Genomic DNA, 18,165 nt, shown 5'->3' with positions numbered 1-18,165 from the left:
TGGCATTATAAGCAGTTTCTGAAAGAGTTGTGTGTGGGAGTATTATATAAATTGTGTGAAATAGATCTTCCCTATCTTTTAGTGACGTCGAAGATTGATTTTTTTTTTCTGATTCCTTTGCTTTGCTGGGTGAGGAATTGATGTTCCTCACGCCTATTTTTTGGGTGGACAAACTTTGGGTCATGATGTCTTGTGCTAATTTCCATCCAAAGTGTGGCAGCTGGCCAATTGGAAGCTGGTGACTTCCAAGTATCCAGGCCATCTGCCTGAAACGAGTACTTGGAACTTTGTGCAAATCAGGGTCCTAAAACTGCTTTTGGACCCCGCTCATAATTGTTATCAAGTGGGAGAATTTGTTTTTATCCATTCGCTTTTGTGATGTAAGTGTAGCTGGCTAGGCTAACATTTATTGCCTATCACTAATTGTCCTTGACCTCCTTCTTGAGCTGGCAGGCCCATAATAGCCTAAATGGTCATTTCTTTTATATGTTTTCATGTGGCTCGGAGAAGCTCCACAAAAGTACTCCAGGCTCTGCTATCCTAGACTTGTCCTTGCTGCACACCACCGCTAGCCCCCCACCCCCAGGGCTTACACTGCCTCTTTCTGAGTCAGAGTTGGCTGAATCTCCTAAAGCTGATTGACGAGCTGGATTGGCATACCCAATTATTGTCCGTAGGTAGCTTGAACCCCAAGGTGCAATTTCCATTTTGACATCTTTGGGCATGTGCTTCTGTTGCATTGTCCATTTTGTGCCAGTTTCTGCTGCATCACTAATTTCTCCCTTGCCATCTCAGTTCTTCAGCTGCTGATGACTTGAGCTAGTAAACTGAAATGTTGAAGAACGTGATCTTTAGGCATTGAATATCCTGGGGAATGTGCAGTATAATTCATATGATGCTCCTGATTTAATACAATGTATAGTTAATATCACTTCTTAGCAATGCAGCTCATGGGTTGGTAAGCACTGATCCTTTTTTATGACGGTATAAAGTACCACTAAAATAAAAAAACAGTTAATTAGAGCTTAAGTAAATAGGAATCGAGAAATATCTATTAGAACAGACTTGAGTGCAAACTTCAGTCTTTTCACATGTTAGAAGGATCTAAGAATAAAGAGAAAATGCTGGAAACGTGAAGTAGAGGCAGAAAATGGTAAACTACACAGCATGTCCATCAACAACTGAAAAGAAGAAAAGACATATTGAAAAAGATAATTACCAGATGAGCCCAGTGATCATTTTTAGATAACCAGTGGAGTTCTGCCCTGCAGGAAGAGGCACTCGCTGGACATGCACCTCTGGAAGTTGTAGGTGCATGGCTCTTAAATTAATGGACAGGAAATCACAGGATGTACATCTCATGAAGCCTTCTTTGTGAGTATTGCTCACATTGCAAGTGTTGGATTGTGAAACTTCCACCTAATTAAATTGTGTGTCGCTCCAGTCAATTAACTATGATCGCATCTGTCCTTCTCAGGACACAATGGACTGTGCCCACGGTGTATCTTACTTCTGTATTGAACATAACCTGTTGTGGCTATAGAAGCTGATTTGTGAGTGCTAGTCCCTTCTGCTAGCACAGATGAATAGCGTTGGTCCAAGGTCGACTGTTTTTTCCTTCTGGCCAGCTCTTTTTTCTGCCATCTGGTCATTTCTTTTGTCCTCTGCATTTCCATGCTCTTCCTGACTGTTTGTCTCCAGGCACTCTGGTCAGCAGCGCGGACTTCCCACACATCACCTCCGATACCAGTCAACGTGAGATCTCGCTTGCAGACATCCTTGTTTCGCAGATGTGGACGAACCACTGGTTTCATTTGGTGAAATGGCTGTAATCCATTTGGCTCACGAGTCCCAGCCAATGGATTCGCTGCTGACTCAAGGGCAAATGTGCTGGGGATCCCTGCATGTTGGTGTACTTCAATATTCAGCACTTTGTCTTGCTAGGAAGTGCCAAATATTCATCTGAGGCAGCGGAGGTAGAAGCTGTTCAGTCGCTTTTCTTGGCTTGCATTAGTTGTCCGTGCCTTGTTACTGTAAAGGAAGGTGCTGAGAATGCAAACCTGGTACACATGGAACTTTGCATTCTGGGTTAAAAACTTGGGACTCAGGTGATTGGCTCATCTTAGCAGTTCCTGCCATGTCATGTTAATGTAGTTTTATATCGACTGATGCTCCTACTTCTTTTCCTTCTGGCTATCCCTGTCTTTCCGAATTAAAATGCAAGAGGAGGAAGCCTATTTTTGTTCATTGAGGGCGTTGGTTTATTCAAAAGCAAAAACCTGAGGATGCTGGAAATTTGAAATAGAAAGAGGTAGTGCTGGAAAAACTCAGCAGGCCTGGCAGCATCTGAGGAGAGAGAAACAGAGTTAACGTTTCAGGTCAATGCTCTGGCTCACTATTCTGTAACACAAACTTAATGAGGCAAGTATTGTTTGTTAAAGTGGTTTGCTATTAAGTCCACTAGCACAGGGAACGTTTTTCTTCAGAGGCTCCCCATCCATGCTATAAAACTTCAACTCTTCCCCCTGTAGCATAATCATTTTGTCTATGCAAAAATTAGTTTTACAGTTAAATATACGTCTTTATTTTTATTTTACCTAATTTGAGACTTTCTGCTGGTGCTGAGCAACCAATCTGTCAAAATTGGAGGTATGGGGGTAACAAGAATGAGTAAAAATTGAGAAATGATTGACCCAAAAGTCAAATAAGGCATGTAGAGACCAAGACTAAAAGGGGAAATGGATAAGCAAAATGTAGGGGAATGGTAAACCAAAAGCTACAAAAATTAGTAAATGATGGGAAATCATCAACTGCCTGCAAAGACCAGCCCAAAATGGGAAATAGTTAATCAAAAAGGGAAATGATAAGTCAGATATGAAAATTAGTAAAAAGGTTAACCCAAAAGTCAAAAATAATTTTCAGAGACCAAGTCTGAAGTGGAAAATGGTTAATTATATGCCTTTCTGAAAGTGTGTTTGCAGACCTGGAATTACCTTGGTGAATGATTTTCCATTGTGTGTTTCTCCTCATCTGTATGGCTGCAGTTGAGTATTCCAGAATTCAGAGTCTGGTTTCCTCTGGAACTGACTGGCTTGTTGGAAAGTGCTGGCGCTGCTGTGTGCTATTTGGCTGCACTGGCTTTGAATAAGCAAGGGAAGAAAGTGAAATGACACTCCACTGTTGGCTTGTATGTATTGACTTGGTTTTCTATTACATCTTTGAGTTGGAACATCAGATCTCCTCTGGGTCAATGGGAGGTAAAAGGGCTTTGCTGAGCTGGGTAAGCCTTTGTGGTTCTACATTTGCCAGACGGAGTTACAGGAAAGAAGACAACTCCCAGATGGATAAATCTGCAGCCCTGTGAAATGCTGAATTGGGTGCATCATTTAGCAACCAATGATATCAGAGTTAAAACTGACTGTCAGTCCCTGAAACCTATCAAGAGAGACCTGTTAAAACTACAGGGATCAAGGCTGTCATCCGGGTGTGCACCAATCACCTTGCCTTGGCGATTAATTTTCGTCTCACCAGTTGACACTTCAGGGGATGCATTTTGCTCTGGTGTTCTGAGTTAGATTTGGTGGACTCTTTGAAACCTTCTCTCAGACCCCTTAGGTGTTGAGAAACCTTTCGCTAAAGGAAAATCCCTTCTTGCTCTATTGAATAGTGCAGGTTTCATAAGTGCTGCATCACACCTCCTTTTATTGACTCGGTCTTGGGAAGGACCTTAACACATTGCCTGATTTCTATCTGTTGCTGGACTAGTGTCAATCTATAGTTAGCCTAATTTGAGCTTTTGCTCACACTTTAAGAATATTTGACATTACCCTCCCTAACCCATGAACAAGTCACAGAAAAGACCTTTAATTATCCTCTACTCACCATAGATTCAAAGTGGAAGTGACTCTGGTGACAATACAATAGTTGGTCAATGTTGTGCCTGAGGTTTATTGATATGATTTCATTGGTCGTTAAACTGTCCTCTTGTTGAATTGCTATTATCATAGAAATTAATAGCATGGAAGGAGGCCATTTGGTGATAAGGAGCTATCCAGCCTAATCCCACTTTCCAGCTCTTGGTCCATAGCCTTGTAGGTTACGGCACTTCAAGTGAATGTCCAAGTTCCTTTTAAACATTATGAGGGTAGTAAGCTCCAGACCCCCATCACCCCCTGGAAGAAAAAAATTCCCTTCAATTACTCTCTAAACATCAAAGCTCTTACCCTACATCTATGTCCCTGGATATGTACTCAACAAAGGGAAATAGGGTGCTCCTACCCAATCAATTTAGACCCCTCATAAATTTTGTATAATGAAAGTAGGTCTCCTGTCTGTCTCCTCTGTTCTCAGGGAATGTCACAATGTGCATGTTTTTTAATGATGATCTACAAAAACAATTTCAAGGTTTTGAAAAACAGACCTTTCAATGGCTGACGACAGCCAGGTAACTCAGGTTATATGTCAAACGTGTGCAGTGCATTTTTCAATTGCTCACAGCAGCAATAGTAATATTATTCAACATCTTTGGACATAAATAGACAAGGAGGCTGAGCGAAGCAAGTGTGCAACTCCAAGTGTTTCTCTTTTTTTGTTTTGTTAAGCAAAACACAGAAGCTGATCAAATACATGTAGATGATGAATTGTTTGCTTAACATACTGTGTGTCTTGGAACACACTTTCATAACTCGTGATTGTACCTCTCAGTTGATTTTAAAAACATAGTTCTGATTGATTGCTGTTGAACTCGCTTGAATACAAGTTATTTTACTTGGAGTCCCATGTTCAGCATAGGGAAATGTGGTTACCCTAGTTATCTAATAGTACTGTGGGTGTACCTACACCACATGGACTGCAACAGTTCAAGAAGGTTGGCTTGTCACCAACACCTCAAGGGCAATTAGGGCTGGGCAGTAAATGTTGGACTTGTCAGTGATGCTCACATCCCATGAAAGAATTTTTAAAAAGTTCCTAACAAGGATGCAGGCCAGTAGCTCTGCCACCTCTGCCCCCACCCCGTGGAGGGGCCTGATAGAGCAGGTAACCAACATGTCGACCGTGCTGGTATTTTCACCCCTGTCTCTGTTCCTGGCCTCGGCATGGCCTCGAACTCAAGCCTGTTTAACTCGATTTCTCTCTTCACAGATGCTGTTTAACCAGCTGAGTGTTTTCAGCATTTTTTGTGTTTATTTCTGATTTCCAGCATCCACAGCATTTTACTTCTGTATTATTGCAGATACATAATTATGTTTCCAAATAATCTTAATTCAAAGTTGATTAATTCTAATTATTTGACAATTACGTTTCCTTTAGTCCAAAAAGAAAATTTGGATTGGGAGTGGTTACCATAATAGGGCCTGCAGTTAATTCTATGCAAAATGTTATGCTTCTTCTAGCTTTGTTACATTATCCAGATGATATTCCATTGATTTGCCAACATACCATGGTCCAGTCTGTTAGGATGCAGGTTCCCATAGTGAATGAGAGACTATCTGCGCATGTGTCTTATGTCACATGTCACACTGTACTATCCTTTGTGGCTTGCCTGCCTTATCAGTTGAAGATCTTTGATTTCCTTTGATGTAGAAGAGGACAAATATCACACCCTTGAAATTTTAAGAGGAAATTGATTAATGTTGTAGAAACCAGCTAGAAGAGACAATATAAACTAAAGGGCACATTTTTAAAGGGGCTGCAGGAACCAAGAGAGCTGTGGGTGTATAAGTTTAAGGTTGTTGCAATAGCATATGGGATAGCTGATTTTTTTTTTAAAGACATAGGGCAGAATCGTCCCAGATTTGCACATAGTGCGATAGCGAGCGGAAAAAAAGATGTTTTACCCGCTGGCCACAATGGTGGGTTTTCACACCTTTTCATCCCATTCCTGGCGCGTCCTGCCTCATTAATAATGCATCCCTGGGAAACACCAGATAGCTGCCGGGGTGGCCTCTGATTCGCCCGCCTCCGCTGTCACCTCAGGCTGTCAGTAATCCGGACGCCATATTTAAAGGGTGCAACCATACAGAGTTAACACTCTCTAAGGGACCAGAAGCTGCTCCAAAGCCATGACTGCCAAATGGAGAAAATGTGCTGCCCCCAAATTTAGCAACGACTCCCTTGGGCGCCTGCTGAATGCAGTGGAGGCCCGCGGGGAAGTCCTGTACCCCTGCTCTGGGCAAAGACCACAAAGTAAGGTCACCTATCCAGCATGGGAGTTGATGGCAGTGGTGGCTAGCACCAATGACTTGCAAAAGAGGACAGCCACCCAGTGCCGAAAGTGGACAACTGATAATCTCTGTTCTGCCAGGGTAAGTCACTCTCAACTCACAAACCCATCACACATCCACAGGGGTTTCACTCACTGCTAGTTCAAGGGACATCACCATTTACACTCTCTCACACACCTTCATCTGCCCTGCAGATCGTGTCTTCATGCCATCCGTGGCACCACTCGCCACCCACACATGCCAGGCATCCTTCTCACCTGGCCTGGCAGGCATTCAACTTACATTCTCCATCTGTATTCATGCAGGACAAGCTAGCACACAACAAAAGGGAGAGGTCACAGACTGGTGGAGGAATGCCTGATATCAAGGTCCTCACAGACTTTGAAAATAGAGTCATCCAGCTGGCCGGACGATCTGGACCGTTTCTGTGCTGACAGTGAGGTCAGCGGTGCTCAACCAAATGAGAATCTAGCAGTGCAACATTCATCAGCCATGCTGTGAGTGTGTGACCCTGTCCTGCAGTCCCCTGCCATGTACTAATTATCTCTCCTTGCTTTTGCAGGCAAATCTGAGAAGCAGCCGAGGGGGTCCACGAGCCAGGTCCTCAACTTGAGCCCTGGAGACACGTCGGAAGAGGAATCTGATGACACCCTAATTGAAGACCCATCACAGCACTCACCCACACCCTCCATCAGCGCAGATAGACACACCGTGGTGGGACCTAGTTCTAGAGTAGCCTCGGGATCACAATCTGGTGAACACATCGCACTGTCTGATCCACAGCAGGTGGCGGCAGGGACTTCCCAGGTTTCTGGTGCTCAGAAGACTGGTGGAGGCCATAAATCTGCTGAGTCCAAGTTAGATGAGGAGCATCTAGACTCGGTCATACCTCAGCTGCTCGGGAACATTAGGAAGCGATGTCCGCTGCACTCCTCAGGTTACAAGGCCTAATGGAGGACTCCGTCTGCCTTCAGTCTGAGGTGATAGCGCCGGCATGCCAACGCACTGAGGTCAACACTGGTAGGAAGGTTGCTGCCCTGGAGACCTTGTCCCAAGACGTTGTTTTTGCACTGCTGTGTGGGCTGAACTCCACCACTGATGCCATAGTCAGCCTCCAGCAGTATCAACATGAGAGGAGAGCGGGGCATCTCGATCTCATTCCAGCTTTCCCCTTCTCAAGAAGTCAGCTAGGGTCCCTTGGGCACTCACAGGGAGAAGGATCAGCAGGTGCACACCCCGGGGTCATCCACTCAGCTGAGCCTGGGAGCGCCTGGCCCATCTGAAACCCCTCTTCCTGTGATCCCAGCAGCTCCAATTCCACAGGTTGAGAAAGGTGCCACTGCCACACATCAGGATCCCAAAAGCAGTCCAGGACCCTCCAGATCTTGGCCCTCCAGGGGATACCCACCAAGGTCATCACAGACGGGGCATAGCAGTCAGCAGGCTGCCTCCACCTCCGCTGTGGATGTCGGAGGAGCACTAAGACGTAGTGGCAGGGTTAGGAAGGTTAAGATGATGTAGTTGCACAGCCTGGGCACGAGTGTCATAAATTCCTTGCCTATAGCTCCTTGTTCTGATGTGCAGTGTTCATGTCACTCAGATGTGAAACTTTGGTTTCTGCACAATATAAAGGCAAGTGTCTCAGTCCAGGGCCTCTTCCCTGTGCAATGTGCAACCTTCAGACCAAAGTGATGGTCTGGCTTCACACTCCCTGGACACATTAATGAGGCCTGCACCTCAATGGTGCTTGTCATTGCTGCCAGAATGTTGTGGGCATGTGTCACAGAGTTCTGTCATTCTCTCTGGTGTGCTCTCAGCACCTTTAAGATGGAGCTGGCCCCTCTTTCTTCAGTGTCAGTGACTGGTGATGCTGTGCTCCAGAAGGGGTCAGATGCTGAAGGCTGACAAAGGATCATGTGCATTTAAAGTTTCATGTCTGCATCTCCATGACATGACCCTGGTCACAGAGTGCAAGTGTGCTGCCCTCAGCCAGATAGGAGTCAGATATTCGCAGAAGCAATGTGAAGATCTATGGAATGTCGCCACTGCATGTCGTCATCATCCTCCTGGAATCGAGCGACTATTAGGGCCTCCGCTGCATCTCCATGACAGGAGCCTTATCACAGAGGGTATATGCACTGCCATCAGCCGCACAGGAGTCAAATGTTCACCGATGCAAGGTGAGAATGTCAGAACTGTCCTCGCTGCATTTCAGCGTCACCCTCCACGAATCTTGCAGCTATGAGGGCCTCCTCGGCATGCCTGCCTTGTCTGGCCAGTGCAATGGCCTCATCACCGGCATCCTCTCCTTTGAGGACCTCATCATCATCATCTCCTTCGACGTTCTCTTCACCGTAAGATACGTGCAGCTCCTCCATCTCCTCCTCAGCCAGGTCCTTCCACCTTTGCAGTGCCAGGTTGTGGAGCGTGCAGCAAGCAACAGTGGTGCGCGACACCCTCTGGAGACTGTATTGCAGTGCTCCACTGGACCTGATCAGGACCAGAACCTCAATTTCAAAATGCCTATCGTTTGCTCCACCAAAGTCAGGGTCACGGCATGAGCCTCGTTGTACCGTTGCTCTGCTGCAGTCTGAGGCCGCCGCACTGGGCGTCATTAGCCATGTCCTCTGTGGGTAGCCCTTGTCCCCGAGGAGCCAACCCTACAGCCTCCCTGGACCTGGAAGGTATCAGGGATCTGAGACCTGCTAAGGATATAGGAGTCATGGACACTCCCTGGGAATCATGTGCAGACCTGTAGGATGCGGTTGTTGCGGTTGCACACCAGCTGAGCGGAAGCCCTTGTGGTTGACATAGTTGGCTACTTGTTCCACGGAGATCTAAGCACCATGTGAATGCAGTTGATGGCACCCCGCACGAGTAGAAAACCTGAGATCTTCACAAATCCCAGCGCTCTTGTTTCCTGGCTTTCCTGATCTCGAACAAAATGCACAAAGTTCTGTGCTTTTGCGAAGATGGTGTCTGTGACCTCCTGGATACACTTGTGCGTGGAGGCTTGCGAGATTCCGCACAGGTCACCTGTGGCATAAAAATTGAACACCGTGGTCACTTTCACAGCCACTGGCAGTGCATGCCCTCGTGGCACCAAATCCTGCAGCAAGTGGCTGATGTGACTGACCAGTTTCCTAGCCATGTGCAATCTTCAGTGACACTGGTTCTCAGTCATCTGCAGAAATGTCAGACGCTGGCTATAGACCCTGGGTCTAGCAAGGCGCCTATGAGTGATGGCTCATTGTGGATCTTCAGCTGTATGAGCAGCAGGCCCTGCCACCCCTTCATCTTGAGGGAGGTACTTTGCCCTTTGCCGAGGCAGGTGCCTCCGCCGCTCTGTTGTTCTTCTCAGGTCTCCGTAAGCCATGAGACATACCACTAAGTCACCAGGCTTCATGAGCCTGATGTTCTCGTGCTGCAGGATCAAAGAGAGACGTGTGGGTGAGCATCGGTGTACTAAGAACCTCTGTTGGTTAAGCCTGAAGGCCCCCTCATGCATGCAGGAGAGTGCTAGCCACCATTTGGATGGCCAGTATGTAGTGTGCTCATTGACTGTCCAAAACCATCCACACCTGACCCACTCCATGTGATCAATTGGTGGCAGCCTCAGCTATTGGACTGCATGCTGTGCTCTCAGCTCAGGCACAGGCATTCTCCTAACCTGCACTGCAAGGTTGCACTTTTAGCTTGAACCATAATGGATACTGATCCAAACCTTAATGAAGATATTGCAAGGGGCTCTGTGCGCCTCCACCAGTGACTGTTCCATGGCTACTTTTCACAAGGGGATTGTACAACTTGTCCAGTCGGCCAAATGCTCTGCTGCCCTCTTAAAAACCACATTAATTTGCAGTCTGCACCCGAGGGGTGAAAGTTCTGCAACATTTGGTGGCACTTAATGCTTTTGCATTAGTTGAGTGGAAAATCTTCAGAGGCCTGACTCCAAGCATGTCACTGGAGCTGCAGCTGAACAGTCTCAGCTGTGGAAAAATGTTCACTTTTGACAAGCTTTCCCAAGTGCGCGGCTGCTTCCCTCACCCATGTTCCCCACTGGCATGTGCCTGTGTATTTCCTTCAGCCTGTGCTGATTTGTATACCCCACCTGGCCTGACCCGCACTGGAGCCCTTGCCTGGCACCGCATTGAAAGCCAGCTGGGAAAAAGCGACTTGCCTGTTCCCCCCGTGAATGCACAACGTTTCTTCCTTGATGTTCTATGGGTGATGTTCGTGAGCACTGCACAAGGTTGTGTACTGTCACCACTGAGACTTCCTCGAAGTTCAGCTCGCCAGGTGCTCACCTTTTAAAGACAGTCGTAAGGCACGCTGTTCTGAAGTCACGCCTACGTGGGCGGTAAACTTGGCAGGGGGGTATGATTCCAGCGGGCAGGGCTAATAATTAGATGCAAATGTATTAAAATGACATTCCCGATATGCGACAGCGGGAAACGCAGCCTGCCATTGATAGGTGGAGTGGACAATCGCAAACTGGTTTCACAACAGCATAAAACTGATTTTTGGCCTTCTTGCCATATTGTCTCCCCTCACTCGCCATGATGCCTGACGCCAATGGGGCTGGAAAATTCCGGCCATAGAGTACAAAAGTACTCCAGCTGTGCTAATCCTTTTTAAGTCACTAATTAAGGTCTCAGCTGCAGTATTCTATCCAATTCTGGACACAACACTTGAGGAAAAGTGTAAATGCTTTGGAGAAGGCGCAGAGCAGTTTTACTAGAATGATGTCTGTGATGAAGGGCTTCAGTAGGTGGAGAGGCTAGGGAAACTGGGATTATTCTCCTTAGGGCAGAGAAGGTGAAGTGGAAGTGTTCAAAGTTCGGAAGGGTTTTTATAAAGTTAACGAGAAACTGTTTCCACTGAAAGGCCAGTAACTTAGGAAATATATTCAAGGCAATTGATAAAAAGAACCTAAGGGGAGGTGAGAATTGTTTTTATTACATGGAAGTTTATGATCTGAAATTCAATGCCTGATAAGGTGATGGAAACAGATTGAATAGCAACTTTAAAAAGATTTGGATATATTCTTGCTGGGCTATGGGGAAGACCAGTAGAATGGGACTAATTGGATAGATCCTCCAAGGATCATATGCTGAATGGCCTCCTTTGGTACTCTGTGTCTAAGATTATATTGCTTTGCAATGGATAATAAACCTGGTCAGGTAGTGATGACAACCTTCTATTACTAAAAATAACTCATCATTCTTTATACATTTTTATTTGCTTTGGCTTTTAAAACCTGATCATCATTTGTGCTGTGTTGCTCCCATTCTGATTTCCCTCACTTTCCCCAGATAAGGGAGATGAAGACTGTGTCTGCCTGTATTACAGTTGCACAGCTCTCAATTTAAAGATAATACTCAACAAGTACTCAACAAATGTTTGGTTATGATTTATATGTGGGCAATGGTAAGATGGTATGTGATAGAAAATCTTATCACATTTGAATGAACAGTATATTTGCAATTTTCTGTTTAGGCTCCTAAAATGTTTTTCTGCAATCATATAAAAATACTATCAATTTTTCAGGACTCTAGATCCAAGGATATAAATGAATATTGTGACAGTGGAATTGATGGCGTGACTGCAGACACCAGCTCTCCTTCCCAGGTATCAAGTTTATTGTGGTCACCTGGCTCCAGCTATACATTACCACCCAGAAGTAACTCTACCAATGCGGTTGGCAATGATGTCTTGAGACAGAGCATTTATGAGAACTTCATGCGAGAGTTGGAAATGGGTCATATATCTGTGGAAAATGCAGACCAGTCTACAGGAAGTGAGGAAACCAGCAGTGATTCCTTCAGCTCTTTAGAACAACTGGATTTATTGTATGAAAAAGAACAGGGGTTTGTGCGAAAGGCTGGCTGGTTGTCTTTTAAACCCCTTGTTACACATCAGAAAGAGAGGAAATTGGAGCTTGCACCTCGCAGAAAGTGGAAACAGTATTGGGTTTCTCTTAAAGGTAATTACTAAAAACCAGATTTGATATTTAGGCCTGAATTTTCGCAGAGTAGGGATGACTTAGGGGCCCTTTAAAAATGGCAGGCGGGTCCCGATTCTGGGATTCCCGACCCTATTTCCGATTTTCAGGAATGCCTTTTAAGGGTTTGGGCTGCTTCGGGTCATGAGCCCACACCCTACATTCCCAACCTGGCCAGCCCCATTGCAGGGATATGCATGTCCTAGTCCTCCGCAATTATCAGGCCAGCTTTTCAATGAGTTGTGGTGAACCATAGTCCGCATGAGGGAACGTTTTGAAAGGTAAGTTCAGAAGGTTCTCCTCATGGACCCCTGTGCAAGCAATGCCCCTCCACCCATCCCTATGACCCCTCATACTCATGCCAAGCTTTGGCATTTCCATGCCCATTCACCCACCATACACTATGTAGAACCAATGAATCCTATAGTGACAGTAGGATATGTATCAAGAAAAGCTTTTTAAAAAGTCATTTATGCACTCATTATTTTCCACTTTCTTAAAAAAAAACTCCTCTAACTACAAGCAAATGAAAGTGTTAATCACCCAGACCCTTTTAAAGTATCAATAGCAGAAACTGTAAGCACTTGAAATGTCTTAATCTTGTGTAAATAAATTGTGCAATTGACAGAAGAGATCAGAGAGCCAGAGCAGTCAATCAAGCAATGTTTTCCCTGGGGCTTAGCTGTTTCAATAATCTAATGGATGCCAGGTTCTGAGCCAAGAATGCATAATGAGGCTTGGCTGTGAGGCCAGACATCCATTAAACTGTAGAACCAGCTGTACCTTTTTAAAATTATAACTGGGACTAAGTCCTACATCACTGAGGCGGCCCTTTTAAACAACTTGCCTCAGCAACTGGCAGCCCCTGTGGCTCTCTCTGAACTCTTTCCTGGGTTGGCTGACCTGACTGCAGCCTGCACCTGCCCCCCCGGAAATGAAGTTCGCACCTTCGGAATCACTTCCTCCTGAGGCGGGTGAGCGAAGCCGGGAATTTTCTTGACTCCTGCTACCCATCTTGAGGATGAAAATCCAGGTCATAGTGCTCAGAAGTGTCTCAGACTAAAATTCTGGATGAAGTCTGATAATTGGCCTTATTAGAATGGCCAGGTAGTTGAAGTTCAGATGCCATTATGGTAAATCCAGACTGCCCTCCGTCCAAGGTCAATTTTTCCTTTGTAAGTTGTGGTGTTCAGAACTGCTCACTGTAATCCAGGTGTCATCTAACCAGGGCTGTAGCTGTAGCATAACTTCTACCCCCTTGTGTACCAGTTCTCTAAATATAAAGGCCAGCAGTTTATTAGCCTTTTAAATTATTTTCTGTACCTGTTCATGACATTTTTAATGAACTATGTATCTGGACTCCCGTCCAACCCACCCCGCCAAAGTCTCTTTGGGCCTCCATTGTTTCTAGACTTCCACCATTCAGAAAGTGCTCTGTTCTATCCTTTTTAGGTCCAAAATGGATTACTTTTGCCTATATTGAAATTCATTTGTCACGGTTTTCTTCATTCAATTCATCTATTAATATCCTTATAATTTTACGCTTTTATCTTCACTGCTGCCTATCACTTGTGACGTTGGCAAACTCAGATATGTAGCTTTCTATCCCCTCATTTAAGTGGTTAATAAATACAGTGAGTCCATAAGACCATAAGACATAGGAGCAGAAATTAGGCCATTCGGCCCATCGAGTCTGCTCCGCCATTCAATCATGGCTGATAAGTTTCTCAACCCCATTCGCCTGCCTTCTCCCCGTAACCTTTGATCCCCTTACCAATCAAGAACCTATCTATCTTGGTCTTAAATACACTCAATGACCTGGCCTCCACAGCCTTCTGTGGCAATGAATTCCATAGATTCACTACTCTCTGGCTATAGAAGTTTCTCCTCATCTCTGTTTTAAAAGGTCTTCCCTTTACTCTGAGGCTGTGCCCTCGGGTCCTAGTCTCTCCTACTAATGGAAACATCTTCCCCACGTCCACTCTATCGAGGCCTTTCAGTATTCTGTAAGTTTCAATCAGATCCCCCCTCATCTTTCTAAACTCCATCGAGTATAGACCCAGAGTCCTCAAATGTTCCTCATATGTTAAGCCTTTCATTCCTGGGATCATTCTTGTGAACCTCCTCTGGACTCTCTCCAGGGCCAGCACATCCCTCCTGAGATATGGGGCCCAAAATTGCTCACAATATTCTAAATGTGGTCTGACCAGAGCCTTATAAAGCCTCAGCAGCACATCCCTGCTTTTATATTCCAGTCCTCTCGAAATAACTGCCAACATTGCATTTGCCTTCCTAACTACCGCGTCAACCTACAAGTTAACCTTAAGAGAATCCTGGACTAGGACTCACAAGTCCCTTTGCACTCCAGATTTCTGAATTTGCCTCTATTCTTCCTACCAAAGTGCATGACCTCACACTTCCCCATGTTGTATTCCATCTGCCACTTCTTTGCCCATTCTCCTAACCTGTCCAAATCCTTCTGCAGCCCCCACCTCCTCAATACTACCTGTCCCTCCACCTATCTTTGTATCATCTGCAAACTTAGCCAGGATGCCCTCAATTCCTTCATCTAGATCATTAATGTATAAAGTGAAAAGTTGTGGTCTCAACACTGACCCCTGCAGAACTCCACTAGTCACCGGCCGCCATCCTGAGAAGGACCCCCTTATCCCCACTCTCTGCCTCCAGTTATTGAGGTCGTAACACAGATCCTGTGGGATGTCACTGGTTGCATTATGTCAATTAGAGTACCTATCCATTATCCCTCTCTGTCTCCAGCTCACCCGATTTCCTAACCAGGTCAATAATTTGCCTTTGATTCCATGAGCTTTAGCAGACAGTCTTATACAAGGACTTTTATCAAATGCCTTCTGGAAGCCCATGTGAATAATATGCAGACATTCCTCTGTCCACTACTTAGTCAGCTCTTCAAAAATTTAATCCGATTCATTGGGCATGAGCTACCCTTTAGTGAATCTGTGCTGGTTCTTTCTGCTGAGCTGAAAAGTTTCAAGATGTTCAGTGCCCTATCCTTAATTATAAACTCTACCTTTCTAGCATGAGCTAGTCTGCTTATCCCAAACTATGAGAGTTAAAATTCCTCATTAAAACAACTCTGCCTGTTTGATGCAAAGTACGCTTTAAATATTCAAATACTGCGTTAATAACTCTGTAGACGGTATGTTCAAGGTGAACCGTTCAAAGATAGTGTAATAAAAATGTATTCTCTAACCTGCTTCATCAAGTAAACATGTAAAGCTGATTTATGACTTGTTTCCTATTTGAAGGCAGTTAATAAATTTGTAAAATTTTCATTGAATTTCATCATATCAGTGTTAATTGTTTGGTTAATGAGTTGAATACTGCTCTGTGATTGCTGCCAGAATCTCTTCCATCAGCATATTTTTCTAGGCACCGCCTAATCTTCTGGTTAAATATATTGTCATTGGCCATGTTAAGTTATTTGAACCTCGGATGGCTTTCAAATCTGAATTTTGTTTCACTAGTTTATAAGGTGAAAAATAAGAGGTCAGCACCTGATTTAGATTGCTAAATAGGAACTGGAATAGGCCATTCATCCCATCGAGCCTGCCCTCTCATTTACTTGGATTGTCTTTAGATACTGATTTAACAAAAATCTATTGATCCCTGTATTGAAAGCTCCAATTGTGCAAGCATCCATACCTTTGGAGAAGTGTGTTCCAGATTTCTGCTAAAAGTGCTTCCTGATCTCATTCCTGTTCGTGTATCTATGATTTTAAATTTTAATTTAGCCCATCATGTAGTTTCTCTGTTACTACCATGTCAAATTCCAATAACGTTTTGAACGCATTGAAGAGATCACCTCTCAATCTCTTAGCTGATATTCTCAGATATCAGAGGCCTATCTGTCTTCATAATTTAACTTCCTAACTCTTGGTGTCATTCTGCTCAAACTGTGCTACACCCCCTCCAATATATTCGTCTTGAACTGAGCATAGTACTCCAAATAGATTCTGGTCATGGTTATATACAGCTACAGCATGATTTCCTCCACTTTACATTTCCTGCAATAAAGACAAATATTCTATTTGTTTGAGGGGCGCCACTCCACATCACTCCCATTCTTATTGCCTGCCACGGGCATATTGGAAGGATTTACAGGTTGATAATCGACCAGTTTGGCCACGTTATGAATGCACCTTCTGTGGCCATCCTGGAGTGGGACTTGAACTTGGACTTTCTGACTCAGAGGCAGGGACACTACCCATTGTGCCATAAGAGACCTTCTTGCTTCCAATCAGAGTACATATCCTTTATCCCCACTCTGTACCTCCTACCTTCCAACAAATTTCCAACCCAAATCAAACGGGTATTTCTAATTCTGTGCACTCTGAGATTTGCTGATAATCTCTTGTATGGAACCTTATAGAATGCCTCCTGGAAGACTATCTAGGATAATACCCTTACACACTGTCTTATTTACCTTGTTAGGGACCTCAAAAAAAATTAAACTAGATTAGGTAGAAACCTTCATGGCTCCCTGATAAACTCACCAATTAATTATACCAATATGAATTTCATTTGAGAGCCACCTAGACCTGTAAACCTGCCAGGTGATTATTTATAAAAATAGCCCATCTGGCCAAAAACATGTCAGTATGAAATTAATTGTACATCTGAGTTCCGTTATAGTAACATGATTTAGGAAGGATTCACATTTGACAAATTAGACATACTATCAACCTAATGTCAAGGTATGATTAACTAATGACAGAATTGCATTGACAAAGGTATGTGGGTGAAGAAAGGATCTACCACACCAACTGAAGGAAGAAAGGATTTGTTTTTATGTTGCATCTTTCATGACCTTATGATTCAAAAATGCTTATTTTCTATTTTGATCAATGTTTCTCAAAACAAAAGAGCAAAGATATTCCCATATTTAGTAATGACACCAATGCGACGGCCATTCAAATATAAGCTTCGATTATTGAGCTTTGGAAATAAGTCCACAAGAATGAATTTGAAATGACCTGATTGAAACTTGGAACTTCTTAAATACATTACATTTCACATCTAAGTGAGGGCAAGGAACCTATAGTAGGTTGCTTTATACCAATGCACTTTTCTGTTGTTGGTTTGTGCAACCTATTTGTACAAGTAGCATTTAAAATAAGGCACAATAATTTCTTTCTTTTCTCTTCCCTTTTTAAAGGTTGCACCCTGCTATTTTACGAAGCCAGTGGGAAAAACTTCATGGATCAGAACAGTGTTCCTAGATATGCCCTGTTCGCCGAAGATAGTATAGTGCAGCCTGTACCGGAACATCCAAAGAAAGAAAATGTGTTCTGTCTTAGTAATGCCTTTGGGGATGTCGTCTTATTTCAGGTTTTTCTTAATTTACTTGTAATGTAGCTCATACAAACTACAACAGGGGCACATATAAGGAAGAGAAGAACTACTGCTGACATTCAGAGGGTGAATGCAAAACAAAAGGATTAAATTTTTAAAATGCATATAATCGCAACAACTTATATTTACATAGCATCTTTAATGTAAAATACACCCTAAGGTCCTTTATGGATGGATGAGTTTGTGGATCAGTTAGTAAGGGAGAAATTAGAGGTGATCACAGCTTAAAAGTGTGATAGCTTTATTTAGGATACTTACAAACAAAACCATAGGGAGGCCAAGTAGAAAGCTCTTTTCTCTCTGAACATAGTGCCTCGATCCTTCCAAATCTTTTGGTAATAAGTTTTCAGAATTTTGTCATACTAAGTTTCAGATTGCTGCCGCTGTACAATAGCTGACTGGATGTGTTTGCAATAAATCTTAATATAATTATGGTTGTAATGAAAGTAAATATGATTTGAAAGAGTGATGCATGAGTAATCTGTAAACCATACCAAAGTAAAGAGTAAGCTGGACTTAAGTTAAGCACTTTAAGAGAACATG

General features: G+C 43.9%; 1 protein-coding gene across 1 annotated transcript in view; it reads left to right on the top strand.

The window, feature by feature from the left end:
• The window catches only part of tiam2a (TIAM Rac1 associated GEF 2a), a 384,705-nt gene that overhangs the window by 159,026 nt on the left and 207,514 nt on the right, over positions 1–18,165 (top strand). The window contains exons 4-5 of the mRNA XM_078556860.1: positions 11,775–12,210; positions 17,426–17,598. Of these exons, the coding sequence (XP_078412986.1) occupies positions 11,775–12,210; positions 17,426–17,598 (609 nt within the window). The remainder of the gene's footprint in view (positions 1–11,774; positions 12,211–17,425; positions 17,599–18,165) is intronic.

This window comes from Cetorhinus maximus, chromosome 14 (genome assembly GCF_964194155.1).
Source record: "Cetorhinus maximus chromosome 14, sCetMax3.hap1.1, whole genome shotgun sequence".
NCBI classification, from domain to species: domain Eukaryota; kingdom Metazoa; phylum Chordata; class Chondrichthyes; order Lamniformes; family Cetorhinidae; genus Cetorhinus; species Cetorhinus maximus.
This window is presented reverse-complemented; position numbering and strand designations above follow the sequence as displayed.